This window comes from Solanum verrucosum, unplaced genomic scaffold (assembly GCF_900185275.1).
Source record: "Solanum verrucosum unplaced genomic scaffold, falcon-dt-bn FXZP01000184.1, whole genome shotgun sequence".
NCBI classification, from domain to species: Eukaryota; Viridiplantae; Streptophyta; class Magnoliopsida; order Solanales; family Solanaceae; genus Solanum; species Solanum verrucosum.
This window is the reverse complement of record NW_026020302.1, coordinates 794171-814158: the sequence shown is the minus strand read 5'-3', so window position 1 is coordinate 814158 and position 19988 is coordinate 794171. Positions and strand designations below refer to the sequence as shown.

Here is a 19988-nt window from a genome sequence, read left to right as displayed (position 1 = left end):
GAATTTAGTAATTTTTTTTTAATTATTATTGTATTTGTATTTAAAGATTAATTTATATATATATAAATATGTAATTATGAACCCAATAATCATGACCATTATGCATTGCACACTTTCACAATGTTACAAAATTAGATCCATCCGAACTTATTACTTTCCATGTAAATCATATATTTATCTATAAATATTCACTAAAATATACTTTATTTCATACTAAAAGATCGTTTAGTATGATAGATTAAAAAAATTAACTCTGAAATAATTTTTGAGTATCCTTTATACTCATAAAATTCAAATCCCGAACTTAGGTGCATACGTATGCCTTGTAAAGTTCATCATGAATGACAATTAACACAACGAGCCGCCAGATACAGTCCTTCAATGTCAGCTATAAATAAATCATAAATTTCTTCACTATCTCTCATAATAAAAATCATTATTAGCTAAATGGAGAAAAAGGGAACAAAAATGAGAAAAATCAAATTGGGCTCAGTTGGGCTTGAAGTATCTGCTCAAGGGCTTGGTTGTATGGGTATGTCCGCTAATTTTTATGGGCTACCCAAACCCGAACCCGAAATGATCAAAGTGATCCACCATGCCATTAACTCCGGCGTCACCCTTCTTGATACTGCCGATATCTATGGACCCAACACTAATGAAATACTCATCGGCAAGGTAATATTACTCTCCGCGTTTTAATTTGTTTGTTTGATTTTGATTAGATACGAAGTTTAAGAAAGTAAAAAAAAGTTGAATCTCGTGATTTTAAACTAAAGAATGTGTTTTAAAGTTATAAATTGAAACGGAGAGAACAATTAAATGTTTATTTTTTCATTTTTTTTTAAATTTTATGCACTAGTATGGTTGTACGTAATGCATTAACTGTTGTACCTTTTGGTTTTGGGTTTTTGGTAGGAGTGTGGTTTGTTACTTGCTAATTACTGGTGTTTGAGCTGGAATAGTTTTTTTTTTACTTATGCAATATATGATTGTTCTTAGTGCTTAAAGTCTTGTACTTTACGTTTTGGGGGTTGGCATGATGCATTATATTTTGTTGTTTTCACCTGATAATCAGTGGTTGGTGGATATATATATATATAGTGAACTTGTATTTCCAATGTACTCTAGTTGTATTTTTTTCTAGTGACAATAGTGTCTAGATCAGCTTCCGTGCACCTTGACTATTTCACCTAGATACCTGTTATCTTCCACCAGCATAGGTATCTTGTAACTTTACTCACTAAGACTTAGACATATGGAAATAAGCTACATCGTATTTTTGTCTCTGTTAAGATTTGAACTGTAGTTTCCAAGGTTTGCATCAACTTCGTGAACTACTTAACAATGCCCTTCGTCTCTGATAATGTAGGCTTTGAAGGGAGGGATGAGAGAGCGAGTTGTGTTAGCAACAAAATTTGGTGTTGTTTTAGCATCAGATGATAAGAGAGCAGAGGGAAACAGAGAAGTGCATGGTGATCCAGCCTATGTGAGGGCAGCGTGCGAGGCTAGCTTAAAGCGACTTGATGTTGACTGCATAGACTTGTACTATCAGCACCGAATTGATACGCGTGTGCCCATTGAAATCACGGTTGGTCTTCTTTCTCTTCAATTTATAACTCTATAAAATGCAGGCTTTAAAATGATCAACATTTCTTGTTCCTTTGAACTCTGTTTTACTAGATTCGAGAACTTAAGAAACTGGTAGAAGAGGGTAAAATAAAGCACATAGGTTTATCTGAAGCATCAGCGTCAACAATTAGAAGGGCGCATGCAGTTCATCCAATAACAGCAGTCGAGTTAGAATGGTCTCTGTGGTCGAGAGACGTGGAGGAAGAAATAGTTCCTACCTGCAGGTATATTTACTTCTTTTCTGTTGTTTTTTCATGTTAGTGCGCGGTCTATAACAATGTGAGATCTTGATGTTCATCTGCTAGGGAACTTGGAATTGGAATTGTGGCTTACAGTCCACTAGGACGGGGCTTTTTGTCATCAGGTCCGAAGCTGCTTGAGGATATGGAAAATGAAGACTACCGAAAGGTTTGCTTTGTATTTATTGTTGTTTTGAGTTTCAAACTTATTAGATTTGCTTGTATTTGTGTATGGTTTTGGATTTCAAACATATAGATATCATGTTTCATTGTTGTGTATTTATATCGCGAGTATATTTCTGTCCTTAAATGTATATAAGGAGCATGGTAGTTAGTTAATGCATACATATTGCCTTTTGACCTTGTTGATTGAGAGTCGTATTTGTGGCTACTGATATTGAATGAACTTAACATTTGTGCTACTCTGTATACGATGTACTAAAGTCGAAAAATACATGTTTGACTCAAATAGATGTTCAATTTTTGCAGCATCTACCAAGGTTCCAGGCTGAGAATCTTGAGCAGAACAAAATCTTGTACGAGCGGATTTGTGAAATGGCTGCAAAGAAGGGATGTACCCCTTCTCAACTGGCGTTGGCCTGGGTACATCACCAAGGAAACGACGTGTGTCCCATCCCAGGCACCACTAAGATTGAAAATTTCAACCAGAACATTGAAGCTTTGTCCATAAAGTTAACATCAGAAGATATGGAAGAGCTTGAATCCATTGTTTCAGCTAATGCAGTCCAGGGTGATCGGTATATTCCTGGTATGAGTACTCATAAGAATTCAGAAACTCCGCCCCTTTCATCGTGGAAGGCTACAGAATGATGCAATCGCTTAACTAGTGTCTCAGAGTATGTAATTAGTGTGTGTGTGTGTGTGTTAAGTCGAGCTAAGTTTTTTCTGTATTTTGCGCGCTGTAATATAGAGTATATTTTTCGATTTCAGTCTATCGTGCTACTTACGATGTTATAATGGTATAAACAATAAACTTGTGACTCTCTTTTACAATTTTTTTGAAATGATTCTATTTGGTGTTGGCCGAAGAACATGCCCTGGATTTCCATTGGCATTGAAATTGATGCCAGTAATGTTGGAAACTTGAGGCATGCATTGAGCCAAAATACTTGGACATGGAGGAGAAGTTTGGTGCCATCTTAGCCAAAGCTCATCCTTTGAAAACTATCTCATCTCCTCTTTGATATTTTACTTGATCGATAAATATTTATCTAATATTGATTTTCTAATTATATCACTTAACATAATTACCCGCCACCATCATCAATAACCTTTTGTCATATATAATAAATCAAAATCATAGCTCAAAGGTGTTTGCAACATGTTCATACCTTATTTGAAATAAAATGGTTTCATATTCTTGATTGATCGATTATTTTTCTCTCCATATTGTTGGGCTATTGCCCGTGTTCCAGCCAAAGGCCCATGGCCTAATCCTACTTGAAAAAGGATTGGAATTATTCTCTTTATTTGGTTTCCAATTCTATTAGGAAAAGGATTGGAATAGTAATCCTATTTGGAGTTGGTTTTGGCTTTGTAAGGAAAAGCACAACTCTATAAATAGAGGATGGTCTTGAGAGAATAATTAAGATTGCTCATTAATATTGTCTTTGAAAGACATTAGGACATAAGAGAGGTTTTTGAGAGAGCTTTCAACAAGAGATAAGAGAGAAGAAAAAGGGTTCTTTTGCTGCAGTCCTATATTCCGACCAGCAACCTTCAGATCGTGTTTTCCGATTAACTAACCGTTGGATCGGGCTGAAATTTGTACTGAGTGTTCCTGACATCTTGGTGGTTGATTTGAACGGTGGAGATCGGATTCGGAAGTCAGCAAGATCCTGTTTTAAGTCCCGAACAGCAGCTGGGTTTGGGTGGTGTTTCTTTCTATTTATCTTTTGTTGGTGTAGCTATTGTTTGTTCTCTTTTGGCACTTGTTGTGTAGCCATTAGAAGAATAATTGTAACTCTCTTATTGTTATAGTGAAGCAATTCGGATCTTGTCGATCCCGTGGTGGTTACCTTCGTTTTGAAGGATTTTTCCACGTTAAACTTGGTGTTCTTTATTTTAGATTTTCGTTTTTCATCTTTTCGTCACAACACATATGTATATCTATTTCCAATTTCGAATGGTCACAAAAGTAGCATATTCTAAATTGAGTGACCATTCGAAATATTATCATTAGTGTTTTAAAAGTAAAATTTTGCGACGTATTTATAAAAAAAATGTTACGCAAAGTATATAATTACTTTCACAGTGTTACCAAATAGGAAAGATGCGATACTAATACTTGTTATTTGAATTATTCTCAAACTTCTTTATCTCTATAGATTAAAAATTATTATGTATCATTCAATTATTCAAAAATTATGAGGGTCAACAATCTTAACTAAAGATTTTAACACATAATTTGTGTAAGATATGTTAGGCGAGCCTCGAGCCTCGAGCGTTGGATGTGCTTAGGGCATACAGTCGGACGTTTAAGGCGTAAGTCTTATAGAACTAAGCCCCACACTTGAGTCTCGAGGCGTTTTGCTAAAGTCCCACCCTAGGGCGATTCCCAAGGCAAGTCCCAACAGAGCTTTTTAAAACACTGATTATCACATTCCACTTCCCCCCTCCCCCAGCCAAACTACCCTTATCTACACTAAAACATAAACTACCCTTATCTACACTAAAACATAGTTATTCCCCCTCCTCCCCTAAGACCAAAAGTTCCTTAAAAGTTAGGCCGCAGTAATTACTCTACACATATGAAAAGCAATAATAGGACCAAAAGAGTTCCTCAAAAGTTAGGCCGCAATAATTACTCTACACATTTTATTTTACTTTACTACTCCTTTATTTGTCAAATTTTAACTTACCTTTGTTAAGAAAATAATGATTGGTATAGTGAGTATGTCATTTTATCTCTATTAATTGGTAGAGTCTTAAATATATTTTCTCACTACACTTCAAAAACAGTAATTCAATATTCATAAATTGAGGGTATAATAGGTAAAAGTAATTGTCCTTCCTTAATTTGAAACATAGGAAGTAATATAAAAATTATGTAAAAAGTATTATAAATGACAATAATTAACAACTTAAAATATTTAAAACCATATAAAAATTGGTAGAGGTTGAAACTTTCTAACACATCAATAATATCAAAGTTGGAAGGAAGAGAGTGATAAGAGATAATGGATTACTATACACTTGTGATGGGATCAAGTTTTGCCTTGATAAGTTTTGTTTATATTATAGCAAAGCTATGTAGCAAAGGAAGCAAAAAAGTTCCACCAGGGCCATCACCATGGACAATTATTGGAAATCTTCACTTGTTAGTTACAAAACCCCATGTATCACTAGCCAATCTTGCAAAAAAATATGGTCCAATTATGAGTTTAAAGTTAGGACAAATAACATTAGTGGTCATTTCTTCATCAGCTATGGCAAAACAAGACTTTGCCTTTTCTTCTAGATTTATCCCTAATGCCCTTCAAGCACAAAACGATTGCAAATTTTCTATGTCATGGCTTCCTGTTTGTCCTCAATGGCGAATGCTTCGGAGAATATTGAACATAAATATCTTCTCTACCAATAGGCTTGATGCAAATCAACATCTAAGGTCTCAAAAGGTGAATGAATTGATTGCTTATTGTGAAAAATGTTGTCAACAAGGTGAAGCTGTGGATGTTGGTCAAATTGTTTTCAAGACTAATCTCAATTTAGCGTCAAACACCCTTTTCTCCAAGGATTTGGTTCATCTTTATTCGGATTCAAAGGTATAATTGAATAACATGATTGTTTAATAACGTATAATTAGCTGGGTGAGAAATTAATATATTACTTTTAAAAGTTGAAGGTTGAATTGAAGGACGTGATCTGGGGCATCGTTGATGTTGCTGGGAAGATCAACCTAGTGGATTTTTTCCCTTTACTTGAAAAGAATAAGGCATCGCACAAACATCCTTTTTGGTAAGTTGTTTAAACTCTTTGTTGATATGATCAATGAGCGGTTGGAAGAAAAGAGCGAAAAAAGTGATATTTTACAAGTGCTTCTCAACCACAGTGCAGAAAATCCCCAAGAGATGGATCAAAATTATGTGAATTCCATGCTCCTGGTTCGTTCTCTTCTCTTCTCTTTTGATGCATGGTTAAGAAGACATGATGTGCTACTTTTTTAAGTTTATTTGAGAGAATTACCAAATTTAATTTACAGGACATATTTATTGGTGGAATCGATACAATTACAAGCACGTTAGAATGGGCAATGGCAGAAATACTTAGACAACCAGAGATTATGAAGAAAGTCCAAGCTGAACTTGCACAAGTCGTTGGAAAAGGAAAACCAATAGAAGAGGCTGATGTATCCAGACTCCCTTACTTGCAATTTATCATCAAAGAAACATTAAGACTTCACCCACCAGCTCCATTCTTAATCCCCCGCAGGGTGGACCAAGATGTTGAATTGTGTGATTATATCATTCCAAAGGGTTCACTAGTACTAGTCAATGCGTGGGCAATTGGTCGTGATTCTTCTTTCTGGGAAGACGCTTTAGTGTTCAAACCTGAGAGATTCCGGAGTTTAGAATTGAATATGCGTGGAAAAGATTTTGAATTGATTCCATTTGGTGCTGGCAGAAGAACATGCCCTGGATTTCCATTGGCATTGAGATTGATGCCAGCAATATTGGGCTCTGTGGCGGAGGACGGGGTGGCCTAGGCGGGGGTGATCTTGTTTGGGGGGAGGGGTGGCTGGCGGGCGGGCGGGGAGAGGGGGGGTGACGTGAAAAAAAAATTGAAATATTTTTTAAAATTTGAAACATTTTTCAAAAAATATTTTTTTTGTTTGGGGTGGCGGAGGTCGGGAGAGGGGGGCTAGTTTGGTGGTAGGGATAAAATATATTTGAAATTTTAAAAATAAGTACTTTAAATTTTTTTTTTTTTGAATGGGTAGGGTCGAGTATGGGGTATGGGTAGGGTAAACAAAAAAATTAAAGTATGAAATAAAGGTTTGGAAATTGTTTTTCCTAATTTTGAAAGGGAAGTCATTTACCTTAAATTTGAGTAAAATGAATTGATTTGAAAAATATTTTCCAAACATTTAAGTCAACCAATCATGAAAAAATTAGAAAACATCCGTACCAAACACACCCTAAATGAATCATTAATTTCTATAAAAGGTCAAAATGGGGGGCTAGGATGTCAAAATCACATTCAACTCTACATTTGAATCCAAAAAAGGGGTCATTCATGTTGATATTAACACCAAAAATTCAAATCATTTGTATCTACCGTTAATTGAAATAAAAAATAATAAACTGTTATATCAATATTGTAATCAGAGATGACAAAATTAATCCATGAAAATATAAATCATTCATAGACACCTTCTTGTCCTTAATATGTTATATAAAAGTGAAAATTACAAAAATATACACCTTAAGACTTTTATTAACAAAATATCAATATATTTGTTTTATTAGGAAAATATATTTTTTGAGTGGTTTAGAGTCGCCACTTAATTTTTAAGAAAAAATTAAGAAAACTATTGTTTTCAAAAGACTGAAACAGTAAATCTATTGAAAACTTTTAAGGGGGTTCGAGGTTCCTATTAATATTCTAGGAAGGTTTTTAAAGCACCTGGAATATCCGCTAATGCGGTTATCCGACAATTAATTATTTGGCTAAAATAATTTTAACTTAGCTTAACTTTGTAAAAAAAAATTGAATTATTTTATAGTTAGAACTATTTTTAAAAGGGAAAAGGGGAAATATTGAAATATTATCTAAGTGAAATATTTTGTGAATTTATTTATTTATTTTCTTTTACGTTAAGTAGAGATGAACAATTTAGTTTAAGTAATTAATAAAAAAAATTGGTGTCTTTTGGGGATTTGAATTCTTTTAAAAACCTTAAGATTAATAGCAAATAATAACGAGCAAACAAATATAAAAAAAACAAAGAGAGAAAGGAACTTGGGCCCAAATCCGGTTTTCCTGTCCGCCTGGGCCGGCACTTGGGCCCATTTTCATATTGGGCCTTCGGCCCATTTGAGCCACCTGCACCTGTCCTACACTAACGTTAAAGAAATATTTTTTTTCTTTGGGTTTTAGGCCCAATTTTTCACCTGTCTTAAGCTTCTAACAAAATAAGAATAGCAACTAAATGGGCTTAGGCCCCAATAGATAACAAAATACAAATTTGGAATTAAAAGTGGGCCTTTGGCCCAATCTTTCAATTCTCTAATCTGCTCCAATATTTTCCTCGACTCCGGGACCTGTACGCCTTAGTCTGTTGGGACTTGAATTTTTAAATACGACTCGAGGGAAATGCGATTTTGGGCCTCCATGGCCCATGGGAATGGAAAGAGGGGCACTAGAGCTCCATGAGCTCATTCAATATCACATGAAACAAGAAAAGGAAGAAAAAGGATTAATATCCATACTAATAACTATAAAACTCACAAATAAGGCAAGATTATTCAATAAGAGGAATGACACACTTGATGGCATGGCAACAACACATTTTGACAGTAATCTTTATATATATTCCACATATGTTCATGTTCACAAATTAGAAGCTAGCCAATCGAACCTTCTCTTTTCCTCTTTTAAAGACACAATTCCCGGGGATAAGCATAAGCAAATTAAGATAATTAAGCAGAACAAATTCAAACAATTTAAGTTGACTTTGCAGATGCTTTCCGAGATAAAATGCGACACCAAACTAAAGGTGTTTAACTCGATCCCTAAAAAATGATAGGCCGTGGATTGCTACAATAAACAGAGAGAAAGCCATATTGCTTAATACTTAAGGAGACATACTGAGAGGAGAAAAAAAATAAAATAATAAAATAAAATAAAAATAAAAATTGAATGGACAACTACACATTCCTAACTCCACATGCTCAACTATCAAAATGCTAAGACAATAGTTAAAAAATAAAATGAAATAAAAAAAAGCAAACATGCTAAGGTGGAAGTAAAGTACATACAGGTTCAAATCAAATAAAATTCAATTATGCAGATTTGATATAAAGTAACGGCAAATAATTCGGCTACTATTTAAAGCATGGATATAAGAGCATATGTATAACCGGTTGTTTCAATACCAATTTAATCATATCAAACAGATATCAAGAAAATAAAAATAAAAATAAATAAAAATAAAATAAAAAATAGAAAATACATATATGTGTGTGTATATATATATATATATATATATATATATATATATATATATATATATATATATATAATAAAAATAAAATAAAATAAAAAAAATAAAATATATATATATATATATATATATATATATATATAACCTACCAACAACTATACCAGATTAAAAGAAGCTTAAAAGGGAATATAGGCAATACGATGAGATCAAGCAATGATAGTGACCAACAGAGACACAAACTTCAGCACATCAAGTAAATATATAATAGGAGAAAGAAAAAGATTTAACTCCTTTCTTGAATTAATTAGCCGGCAACAACCTCAAGCAAATGCTAAAGTGACCACAAAGATAAAACTAATCAATCAAGAAAACATGTTTACTACTAGTAAACTAGCTACTGTTTTGGCACTAAGATAAAATCCCACAACAAAACATATACTACACTACCAATGAAGAAGAATAACTATGAGCAAGCTAGCAAATGATACCTACAGTCGAAAAACAAAATCCTTAAATTCATTTTGCATTATATGGAGCACCATTGTTGGACATTTTAGAGAAATAAAACTCTATTCTAACTTACTATGCTACATGATAAAAAAAAAGAAAAGAAGAGTTCATCAAGCATCAAGACCAAATTGTTTCAGAAGCGAAAGGATAAAACAAGGTATTAGTAGCTAAGCAAATAGGAACATATATCACCATACTTTTGTCAAAAAAAAAAAGCTTAAGCTATATCTCTTAAATGGCTAACCAGATTTACAGTGCTCCAAAAAGTTAATGCAAGATAAGAACAGCGATAGGCAACATAATCAGCTATAAATAAATAGATCGAAACAACTTGAATTCCTATCATTCAATTAACTCAACAGTTATCATACCAAGATATGAACTGAAATCGGGGGGTTACCTTTCGAGGTGCAGCAAACAGGACAACGAGCAGAGGACAATGATTTTTCCACCAACGACTCCGGAGAACTCCGAAGATTTCGGCAAAATTCCCAGCAACCAAAGAGAGACGCTAAGACGAATATACTTGGTATATGTTTTTTGTATGACCTTTGAGACTTGCCACTTTTATCTCTATCAACTTTTATATGTATTGATGAAAAGTGACCAAAAGTTCTTCACTAAAGAATCGCTTCAAATCTCTTATGTAGAAATTTTGGTTCTAAAAAACAACACTCTTTTTGAGCCTCAATTTTCTAATCGAAAAAAAATAAAAATCCCCCCCCTCTCAACTGAAAAAAAAGAGAATATATAGAAGGATATAAGGTTCGATTTTGAGGGGGAAAGGGCTGAAAATCGGATCAAGGGGTCATTTGGACTGTTGTAATCATTGTATTGTTTGGATTGTTATATTGTATTGTTACTGATTTGCTTGGGCCGGGTAAAGGGGGAAATTGGGCTGAGGGAATATTGTATGTTGGGATGAGAGGAAAGAGAGGTGTGTTGGGCTGATTGTGTGGGTTGTAATGGTGGGCTGAAAATGTAATAAAAAATAAAGGCCCCTTGGTGATTATTTAAATAAGCTAGAGGTAAGGTTAGAGAATGGTTAAAATTGTAATGTCAAGAAAAGGGCTAAATGGATTACGATTATAACCATCTAGAGTTAAAACTTAGCCAAATTGAGATAATTGGTGAATTCGGTCAAAAGCTAAATAAGATGGATTTATAAAAATTAATTAATGAGCTTCTTAATCTTAACGAAATGAAATAATTAATTTAATCGCAAACCAATGATTTAAAATTATGACCATAACTTGAACTAAACTAATTTTGTAAAATACTTACTAAAATTAAACTCTTTTTGGGATGATTTTCGAACATTCATAAAATATACTAATTAGACACATAATTATATAATAATTAACTTAATTATAAACTAATTAACTCAAAATATAAGTTATTAATTAATTTAAACCAAATAGCCAAATATTTAAATAAAACTAAAATCCTTTTGAGACAATTTTTGAACATTCGTAAAATATACTAATTAGACACATAATTATATAATAATTAACTTAATTATAAACTAACTAATTAACTCAAAATTGTAAACTATTAGATAACTAAGCAAACTAACCAAATATCTAATTAAACAAATCTTTTTGAGACGATTTTCCAATATTTATAAAATACACTAATTATATACATAATTGTATAAAAGACATATTATTATTTAAAAATTATAACAAGTGACAAACTATTTGAAACAACTTGCAAATTATTCTATTATATTTTTTCTTTTTTTCGAAATTTCTAAAATTAATTATTCTAAATCATTCTAAAATTAATTATTCTAATTTTCTCAGGTGAATCAAGTGGTCCGAACTCTCGCGGGACTTGATTATGACGTCATCTACATACACCTCGATCTCCTTGTGAATCATATCGTGAAAAATGGTTGTCATGGCCCTCATATAAGTAGCACCGGCATTCTTGAGGCCAAAAGGCATCACCCGATAATGATATACGCCCCAAGGCGTGATGAAAGCTGTCTTTTCTGCATCTTCTTCGTCCATCAGGATCTGGTGGTAACCCGCATAACAATCCACAAATGACTGCATCTCATGCCTAGCACAGTTATCAATGAGAATGTGAATATTTGGTAATGGAAAATTATCTTTTTGGCTAGCTTTGTTGAGATCTCTGTAATCGACGCAAATTCTTATTTTTCCGTCTTTCTTGGCAACCGGAACAACATTAGCTAACCAAGTCGGATATTGCGTCACTTCCACTACTTGGGACTCGATCTGCTTTGTAATCTCCTTTTTGATCTTCAAACTCAACTCAGGCTTGAACTTCCGAGTCTTTTGTTTTACTGGACTGAAATCTGGGTTGATCGGCAACTTGTGGGACACCATATTTGTGCTCAGCCCTGGCATGTCTTTATAAGACCAGGCAAATACATCAATGTACTCCCTAAGCAAGCGAACCAGGTCTCTTCTTTGAGCTTCCGTCAAATGGACACTGATTCTTACTTCTTTAACACATTTATCGTCTCCGAGATTCACAGTTTCGGTTTCTTCCAAATTTGGCTTATGTTGATTTTCAAATTGTCGAAACTCTTCAGCAACATGTTCGGGAACCTCATTTTCTTCTTCATATTCCTCACATTCATCATCACCTGCCTCATATTGTTCACTCGGTTCATGACATGACATGACATTGACAGGTTTTAAATTAATATTACTGAAATCATAAACAAACAAAGTTAGGAAAGTAAAATATAAACAGATAAGTAAACAAGCAAATTTGATAAAAGAGGCTTTTCATTTAAATTGAAAGACAAGCACAAACTTTAGCCATGACCGAGGGCCATTTTTCCTTTTGAAACATCACAAGGGAATTTAAAAACTTCAAACAAATAAAATTGCATAAAGGGTGGGTCTCGGGCCTCTTCCGGACTACCACCGATTTTAAAACAAACAAAGACACATGTCTTTTCTACCCAGATGAGCGGGAAATCAGGAGTGGTGTGGAGGTCCAGTTCTGCAATCGCTCCTCAGGCTCTGCATCACGGATGCCTGATGTCCCAGCCTCTTCCTCAATGACCGCATCAATCTCCTCAAAAAGGCCACAGATTCCTTCCCCGAGACCATCATCATTGACATATCCTCGCACCGGGAATGACTGGTACAGATGAGGAATTGGCATGGCCAATGCTTGATCAACATTCTTGTTCTTCATCTCTGCTTCGTCATCTGTTGGGACATATCCCAAACCAAACTTTGCTCCTTTGGTGGGAATTTGGATAGACTCGACGATTTCTTGGAAATGCTTCCCCAACCCAAAACCTGGTTCGAAACCATTCTGGAGCATAACAGCAGCAATCATCTTGTACACGGCAAGCATAAGAGGTTGCGGAGCCAAATCATCACCGGTGGCATTTACCAGCTCCACCGAGTAGAAATCACAACCTCGAGAAACCTCGTGAACGACCGACGCATACCCATCGGAATGACTCCCCTCACCATGAATGACCAATTCCTGATCCTTCCAAACAAATTTCATCAATTGGTGAAGGGTAGAAGGCACAACCCCAGCCATGTGGATAAACGGCCTTCCCAGAAGCAAATTGTAGCTGGTATTGATGTCCAACACCTGAAACTCCACATTGAATTCTGCAGGCCCCATCTGAACATCCAAATTTACTGCCCCTATCGTGTCTCTTTGTACTCCATCAAAAGCTCTCACATTGACCTGGTTTTGTTGAACCTTTCCCAAGTCGAATTTCAGCTGCTTGAGAGTTGAAAGCGGACATATGTTGAGACCGAACCCATCGTTGACCAAAACACGATTTATAACTTTTTCCCGGCACTTGATGGTGACGTGCAGAGCTTTGTTGTGCATCCTCCCTTCAAAGGGCAACTCTTCGTCACAAAAGCTGATTCGATGTCCCCGAATGACCTGGTGTATCATGGCTGCTAGATTGTCGCTGTTAGTACCCACAGGCACATAAGTGTCATCCAAAGCTCTCATCAAAGCCTGTCTATGCAACTGTGAACTCATTAATAAAGCCCACACAGAAATCTGAGCTGGTGTTTTCTCCAAATGCTTCATAATTGAATAATCTTTCGGTTGCATTTTTCTCCAGAACTCCTCAGCTTCGGCTTCACTGATCGGCCTTTTTGCTTGGTCCTTCTTCTGCCCTCCTTGAGCCAACTCTTCCGGTGTGTAGCACCTGCCGGATCTGGTCATACCCTGAGTAACAGCTGTTTCAATCACAAACTTTGGTTGGGTAAGAGTTTCCCGTGGCACCAAGGCAACAACCTTTTCGGGTGTCAGAATCACAAACTCTTTCTTCTCTCTAATGCTCAACGAGGCTACAGCCCTTTCTAGTTCATCAGGAACAACTGAAACTATTGCCTTTGACACACACCAATCGTCATCTGTCTCTATCATATTGATAGTGACGCCTCCATGATTTGGCAAAGGATTACTGTTGACATTGGGCGCGACCGTCCGAAGAGAGACCACATTCTGATCGATCAGGTCTTGGATTTTATGTTTCAGGTTGATACAGTCTTCGGTATCGTGTCCAACACTGTTGGAGTGATATGCGCACCTCTGGTCGGGTCTGTAAAACTTTGAGCTAGTATCAACCGGCTTGGGCCCCACTGGATGAATATATCCTGCCGTGGTTAATCGCTCAAACAACTTTGTTCGGCTTTCAATAAGCGGGGTGAAAATTCTAGCAGGCTTCTTCTCGAATCTAGGGCGGGGGGGATCGTAATTTACTTGTTGCGGAGGAGGCATCTGGCGATAATTTGGAGCGTTTGGACGGGGGGCTTGATATCTGGGATATGAATTGGTTTGGTAATTTGGTTGTGGAGCTTGGTAGTTCGGGGGGTACTTTGGTAAAGTGGAGTTGGGGTTTGGTACGTCGGGGGAGGTATTTGGTAATTTGTCTGAACATTGGCACAGTTGGGGGCGACGTTCCGATAGTGATGAGGTGGAGTTTGGTAAATTGGAGGGGGAGTTTGGTAAATAGTAGGGGGGGTTTGGTAAATGGGAGAAGGGGTATTTTGATAACAGGGGGGAGGATTATTTTGGTAATCAACCTGTGTATAACAAGCCGGGTACGAACTCTGTTAAAGTCTAGAACGACCTTGGTATGATGAGGTTTTCCTTGGGGTCTTCTTTCCCTCATAAGAGATAGTGGACACATCCTCTCTTTTCTTCTTCAACAAGCCCGAAGATCCGGGCGAGGCAGCAACACGGGCAATCTTCCCAGTTCTCAATCCATCTTCGATAGTCTCACCTACCTTGACTATCTCAGCAAATTTTGCTCCAACGAGCAACATGATTCTATCATAATATTCGGGCTCCTGCACCCGCACAAACACTTCGACAATTTCCTTTTCTGACATAGGAGGTCTAACTCTAGCTGCCTCCTTTCGCCATCTATATGCGAACTCTCTATAGCTTTCAGTCGGCTTCTACTTCATCTTCTCCAAGGAGTAACGATCAGGAACGATCTCCACATTATAGGCGAATCGTTCGATGAAGTCCTTAGCCAGAGCGTTCCAGCTAGACCACTGTCTCGTTTCATGAGACGTAAACCATTCTAAAGCTTCTCCGCTCAGACTTCGGCTAAAAAGCCGCATTAACAAAGCTTCGTCTCTTCCAACTCCCACGAGTTGGTCACAGTAAGCCCTCAGGTGTGCTAAGGGGTTTCCCGTTCCTCCGAAGATGTCAAATTTTGGCACCTTGAACCCTTCCGGGAGGTCCAAATTTGGATGAATGCACAGGTCTTCGTAACTCAACCCTGCGACCTCAGGAATGCAGTTCAGCTCCTTCATTGCTTTTCTAATTTCCTCCTTCATATCTATCTTGGCGGTCTCTTCCTTTGACCTCCACTCTCTCTCCCTCTCCTCATAGTGGTCGAGCTCCGAACCATGGGCATCATGCTCGTTGGGAACTGGTATTTGGAAAATGGGTTTTTGCGGTAGTGGTGGAGCGATAGAGGGACTCTGGCCATTTAAAGGGGCGTGATAGTTTTGGGGATAAGTCTGGGGGTTGGTGTACAGGTTTTGGTGAGGGAGGGAAGTGCGTGGGTTATTAGCGTTTTGGCCGTAGGGGGGCAGGCTAGTTTGGTGGTTTGCGTTAGGGGGAGGGAGTGATGCTTGGAGGTTGGTATTTTGAGGAGGGGGTGGTGTTTGATAAGAGGCCGAAGCGTAGTGGGGATTTTGAGTGGTAAGGTCAATGACGGAGGGGTTACGAGCAGGGCTTGAAGACGGGTTTTGAGCCTGTTCCACGTTCGGAGGGGGAATTTAAGCTGGAGGTCTTCCGTCTGGTTGAGTGTTGACAGCAAAAATCGGAGGAGGCAAATCTTGTCTTTTCTGCATCTCGACCCTCATCTCAGCAATTTGTTGCATCAACTGCAGGATCAGTTCATTCTGATCAGCAAGGGCGGGTTGAGCCACCACGACATCAGTAAGGCCAGGTTCTTCGTTGTTATCACTCATTGCTGTTTTTCCCTTTTGTGAATTTTGGCTGGGAAAGGAATCTGTAGGCCCTTTTGATCTGGTAAAATAGGGGTGTTCAGCCAGCGTATCAATACAGATCATTTCTAACTACCTGTAAAGACGAACAACTCAAAGACAAATCTGTCAGTATTAGTTCTGGATGAATAATGCAAGATATCACATAGAAAGCAGGTAAATACATAAAAGTTGCTTTGTCTGAGAACATGTTAACCCACGAATAATGGGGACTGATTTTTGAACAAGCAGGAATTTGCTTGTTTTTTATATCGAGGTTGGTGTCTCAGAAAGGTTAAATTGCGTTGAGCTAAGGTCTTCTTGTTGGATCTTCTCGGCATGTGTTGATGTGAATTCAATGTTTCCTTGTATGATGACAGAGGGGGAAAGAAAATTTGAAAAAGATAGGGGCCGGGCCTTGAAAGGCTGCCTACGTATCTCCCAGGGAGAATTCAAGCCCTACGTAGTTCGAATACAAAAGGGAATTTCATTTTCATTCATTCATTTCTGGTGATTACAAGAAAAATGAAAAACAGATAATAAAGCGTCCTAAAAGATAGATGGTGCCTTCACCAAAGCTTCTTCTTCTAACTGCCGTATTAGCCACGGGGGACAGACTCAACTTGAATCTTTCCCATGTTGACGAGGGATTCCACGTCATAGCGAAACTTGAGGCACCTCCCAATGTTGTGATCGATGACATCATGATAAGGGCAGGGCTTCCAGATCTCAATTCCAACGGGATCGATTGCTTCACCATCCTTTCTGATAGAGGCCAAGACTCCTTTTTGGACTAATAGACTGTAGATATCCAGCAATGTTTTCTTAAAAGGTGTGAAGTAGTGACAATAAAACAAAGTGTGCTCAGTGACTGGCACATTAGGCTCCTGTTGGTCACAGGTAAAGACGGTGTTTCTCCCCCACATATACGGGATCTTCCCAATGTTGATCAGGTTGTGGATCGCTGCCTTAAGCTCCACACATTCCTCTATACTGTGTCCTCTTTGGTTCGGGTTGTAGGCACATGTCTTTTGAGAGCTTTCATGCCCAAACCCAAAAGTGGTTCCTTCGAGAGGCTTCAGCATACCTGATGCCTTAAGGTGCTCGTAAATGAGAGCACACGACACGACTCTTGCCCCTATGCTATGTGTCCGCTCATAAGCCGGGAGAGTGATCTTTTGGTCCCCTCCTTTCAGACGTCCCAGGAAGGGAGGCATATAGATGATTTCCTCATCGACATCTTCTTCAGTAGCCCCAGGGTGAGTGTCTCTTGGACCACTATTGGCTTCTTGATTGAAGAAAGAGCATTTCCCACGTGTCTTCTGAAGTCTCATAGTTGCATCTTTGAAGGCATCGCGTTTCTTCCGCACAACAACTGTCTTTTTACTTATAACATCGCATTTGGTCATCTTTGCGGCCAATTCCGCGTCTAGTGCCGCATTTGCTGCTTGTGCGACCGCGGTGGCAAACTCCACTTCTATTCTCCTTTTTCTGGTTTCTTGGATCTCTTGTCTGAGCCGCTGCAACTCCATCCTCAAATCCTCCTCGGTCAGCTCTATGTCGACACCCTTGCTTTTTTCCATCTTAGCGGCAATTTCACCTTTCCTGAGATGATAGAGTAATATTTTAGGATTTGGGTGGTAGGACTTTATTTCTGGCTGAGAAACTCAAGACTCATGGAATTTTGGTCGGACATTTTGATAGTGACTTGTATTTGGTATTGTAGAGATTTTGGAAATTTTTTGAAAAGGAGTGGGCTAAAATATCATCATTCAAAGCAACAATATCACATAAACAGCTAAAGCACACAAGCATATATCGCGCATCCTAAACAAGTAGGGGACCCTTTTGTGCCAAGGGTAGGCCTAGCGTATTTGAAAATGTATGTGTAGAATTGAACCATTTTGTTACCCAAAGCAAATTTCACATATAAAATGATGTTCAAGAAGTGAAAATAAGCAAGGGAAATAGGGAATAAACGAAAATCGCAAAGGAAAGGCCCACGCAGGGGTCATTTGAAAAGAGTACCAAAATACAAGAAAGGCAAGCCCACGCAGGGGCAAATAACAATAAGTACATATAGAAAAACCCACGCAGGGGCGAAATCCGCTAAGATGTTCCCGATGGCCCCGTCTCTGATCTGCTCCTCTTGTTCTGTGCCATGAGATGTTGAAGCCTGTATTGAATCATCAGCAAGTATCCTTCGCTCCGGCGACCTTTATCTTCCCAGTCTTCGAGGCACATTCCGTTTTTCTTATCTCCAATCCATAAGTTAAGCTCTCCCAAATCGCTTCTCAAGCTTTCTTGTTCTTGAGTTACGCTCTCGAGGGCGTACTTATCCTCTTCTTGCTTTCGGAGAAATTGCTCGTGCATTTCCTGGGCTTCTCTTCTTACCTCTCTCAGTTCTATCAAAGCTTTGGACTCTTTGTCCTCTATACTGCGGTAAATGTTCGGAACTGAGAAAGAGATACCCTGTATATTGCGCTTCAACCAAGCTTTGTAAGTTTCATCATACCCCGCATTAAATCGATCTATGGCAATAGTGTCCTTGTTCATTCGCACAACTCTTTTCCATTCTCTCAGCATCTCTGAAGCCTCAGGCACTCTATCATCCCCGATGTCGAACACATAGATACGGTAATATGCTTCTGGGGGTGTAGTCTGTCTTCTTCCAAACTGTCTCAAGACCCGAATGGGTGCATATGGGCGAATACCTCGAATACCTGGCAGAGGAAGCACAAGTTGTCTGTCACCCCGTACTATGGCATCTTTCGAGATGAAACGATCGAACATCCATTGAATGTTTTCTTCTCTCAACTCAGAGAAAATTTGAACCCATCTTTCTCTGGTTCGTCTTTTTTCCAAGTCTGCCCAGAACAACATGTCATTCAAACTCTTAAGAGCGTTATACTCATCGAGGGTATGGAGTTCTTGAATTCCGTGTCTCTTCACCAAGTGACTCATTATCCACCATTGAAGAAGAAGGTTGCAACCCTGAAAGTAACGATGCCCTTCCTTGCATTTCCCCAAAGCACGGTACATGTCGGAAAGGATGACAGGTGCGATAGGATAATACTTTACTTGCCCTTGGTTCAGATGCCCGTGGAACAGAGTGTGCGCAAGCATTATCACTCGGGTGTTGATACTGAGGCTCGGGCCATGTGGGAAAACCATGGTGCCTAATAGTGCAATGGTAAATGCCAAAGGTCTGATCCCGTCCCATTCTCTGAAAGTGACCCTGAACTCTTGGTTGTAATTCACATAAAAGCTCGCATCTCCGAATCTAACATAGAGATCCATGAAAGAAACGCTAGAACCCTCGGCCCAGTAGGCGCAATCCTTTCTTAATCCGAGCCAGTTTACAATATCCTCAAGGGTAGGCTTGTTAGGGATTAGGATGTTTTCCCGCTTTCTCACCCTTCTTTCAAGCCCTGTACCGACTGTGTCTATTCCATCCCGAATTTCCTCAATTGTCGGGGTGATTTCCGTGGTTCCGAATCGAAACACCATTTTCTCGTTGTCCCAATAACCCGTGAGGACTTCAATCAGTTCAGGCCACCCAACCATATTGAGGAGTTCTGTTAGGGCTCCTATATATTTGTTGAGGACCCTTTTGTGAACCACAGTGAGGTCGTTGTACCACATCTTGAGCAAAACTGGGGCTTCTACTACCATGTCAAATTTAGGAAATCGATCCATACCTACAAAATAAAGCATGGTTAAGATTCCCCTCCCCCAAATAGGCAACAATTAGGTTTCCACACATACATCTTTCAAATGTCAAACAATATGATATGTCGTTAGGTCGTGGACCTTGGACATGATTTTTGGCAGTTTTACTAATGGACTTAATACGCCTTGGGTATTAAGCCGTCTTAGGCTAATGCTTAGATTTGGATTTGGTCTCGCTCTACTCTAGGTTGACTAGAATTGGTTGAGAAATGA

At 38.2% G+C, this 19988-nt stretch overlaps 3 protein-coding genes and 1 pseudogene across 3 annotated transcripts; 2 read left to right on the top strand and 2 right to left on the bottom strand.

Moving 5' to 3' along the window:
• The first annotated feature begins 447 nt into the window (after positions 1-447).
• On the top strand, positions 448-2882 carry LOC125834916 (auxin-induced protein PCNT115-like). Its single transcript, XM_049514067.1, has 5 exons — positions 448-675; positions 1370-1588; positions 1681-1853; positions 1935-2037; positions 2358-2882. Exons 1-5 carry the CDS (start codon positions 448-450, stop codon positions 2697-2699), a joined length of 1065 nt encoding a protein of 354 aa, XP_049370024.1. The 3' UTR covers positions 2700-2882.
• A 2186-nt stretch (positions 2883-5068) lies between these two features.
• On the top strand, positions 5069-6594 carry LOC125834881 (geraniol 8-hydroxylase-like; annotated as a pseudogene).
• A 5910-nt stretch (positions 6595-12504) lies between these two features.
• LOC125834879 (uncharacterized) lies at positions 12505-13962 on the bottom strand. The gene has a single exon (XM_049514030.1). It carries the CDS (start codon positions 13960-13962, stop codon positions 12505-12507), a length of 1458 nt encoding a protein of 485 aa, XP_049369987.1.
• Positions 13963-18152: 4190 nt separating this feature from the next.
• On the bottom strand, positions 18153-19742 carry LOC125834878 (uncharacterized). Its single transcript, XM_049514029.1, has one exon. The coding sequence runs from the start codon at positions 19740-19742 to the stop codon at positions 18153-18155; it is 1590 nt and encodes a 529-aa protein (XP_049369986.1).
• Between the last annotated feature and the right edge of the window lie 246 nt (positions 19743-19988).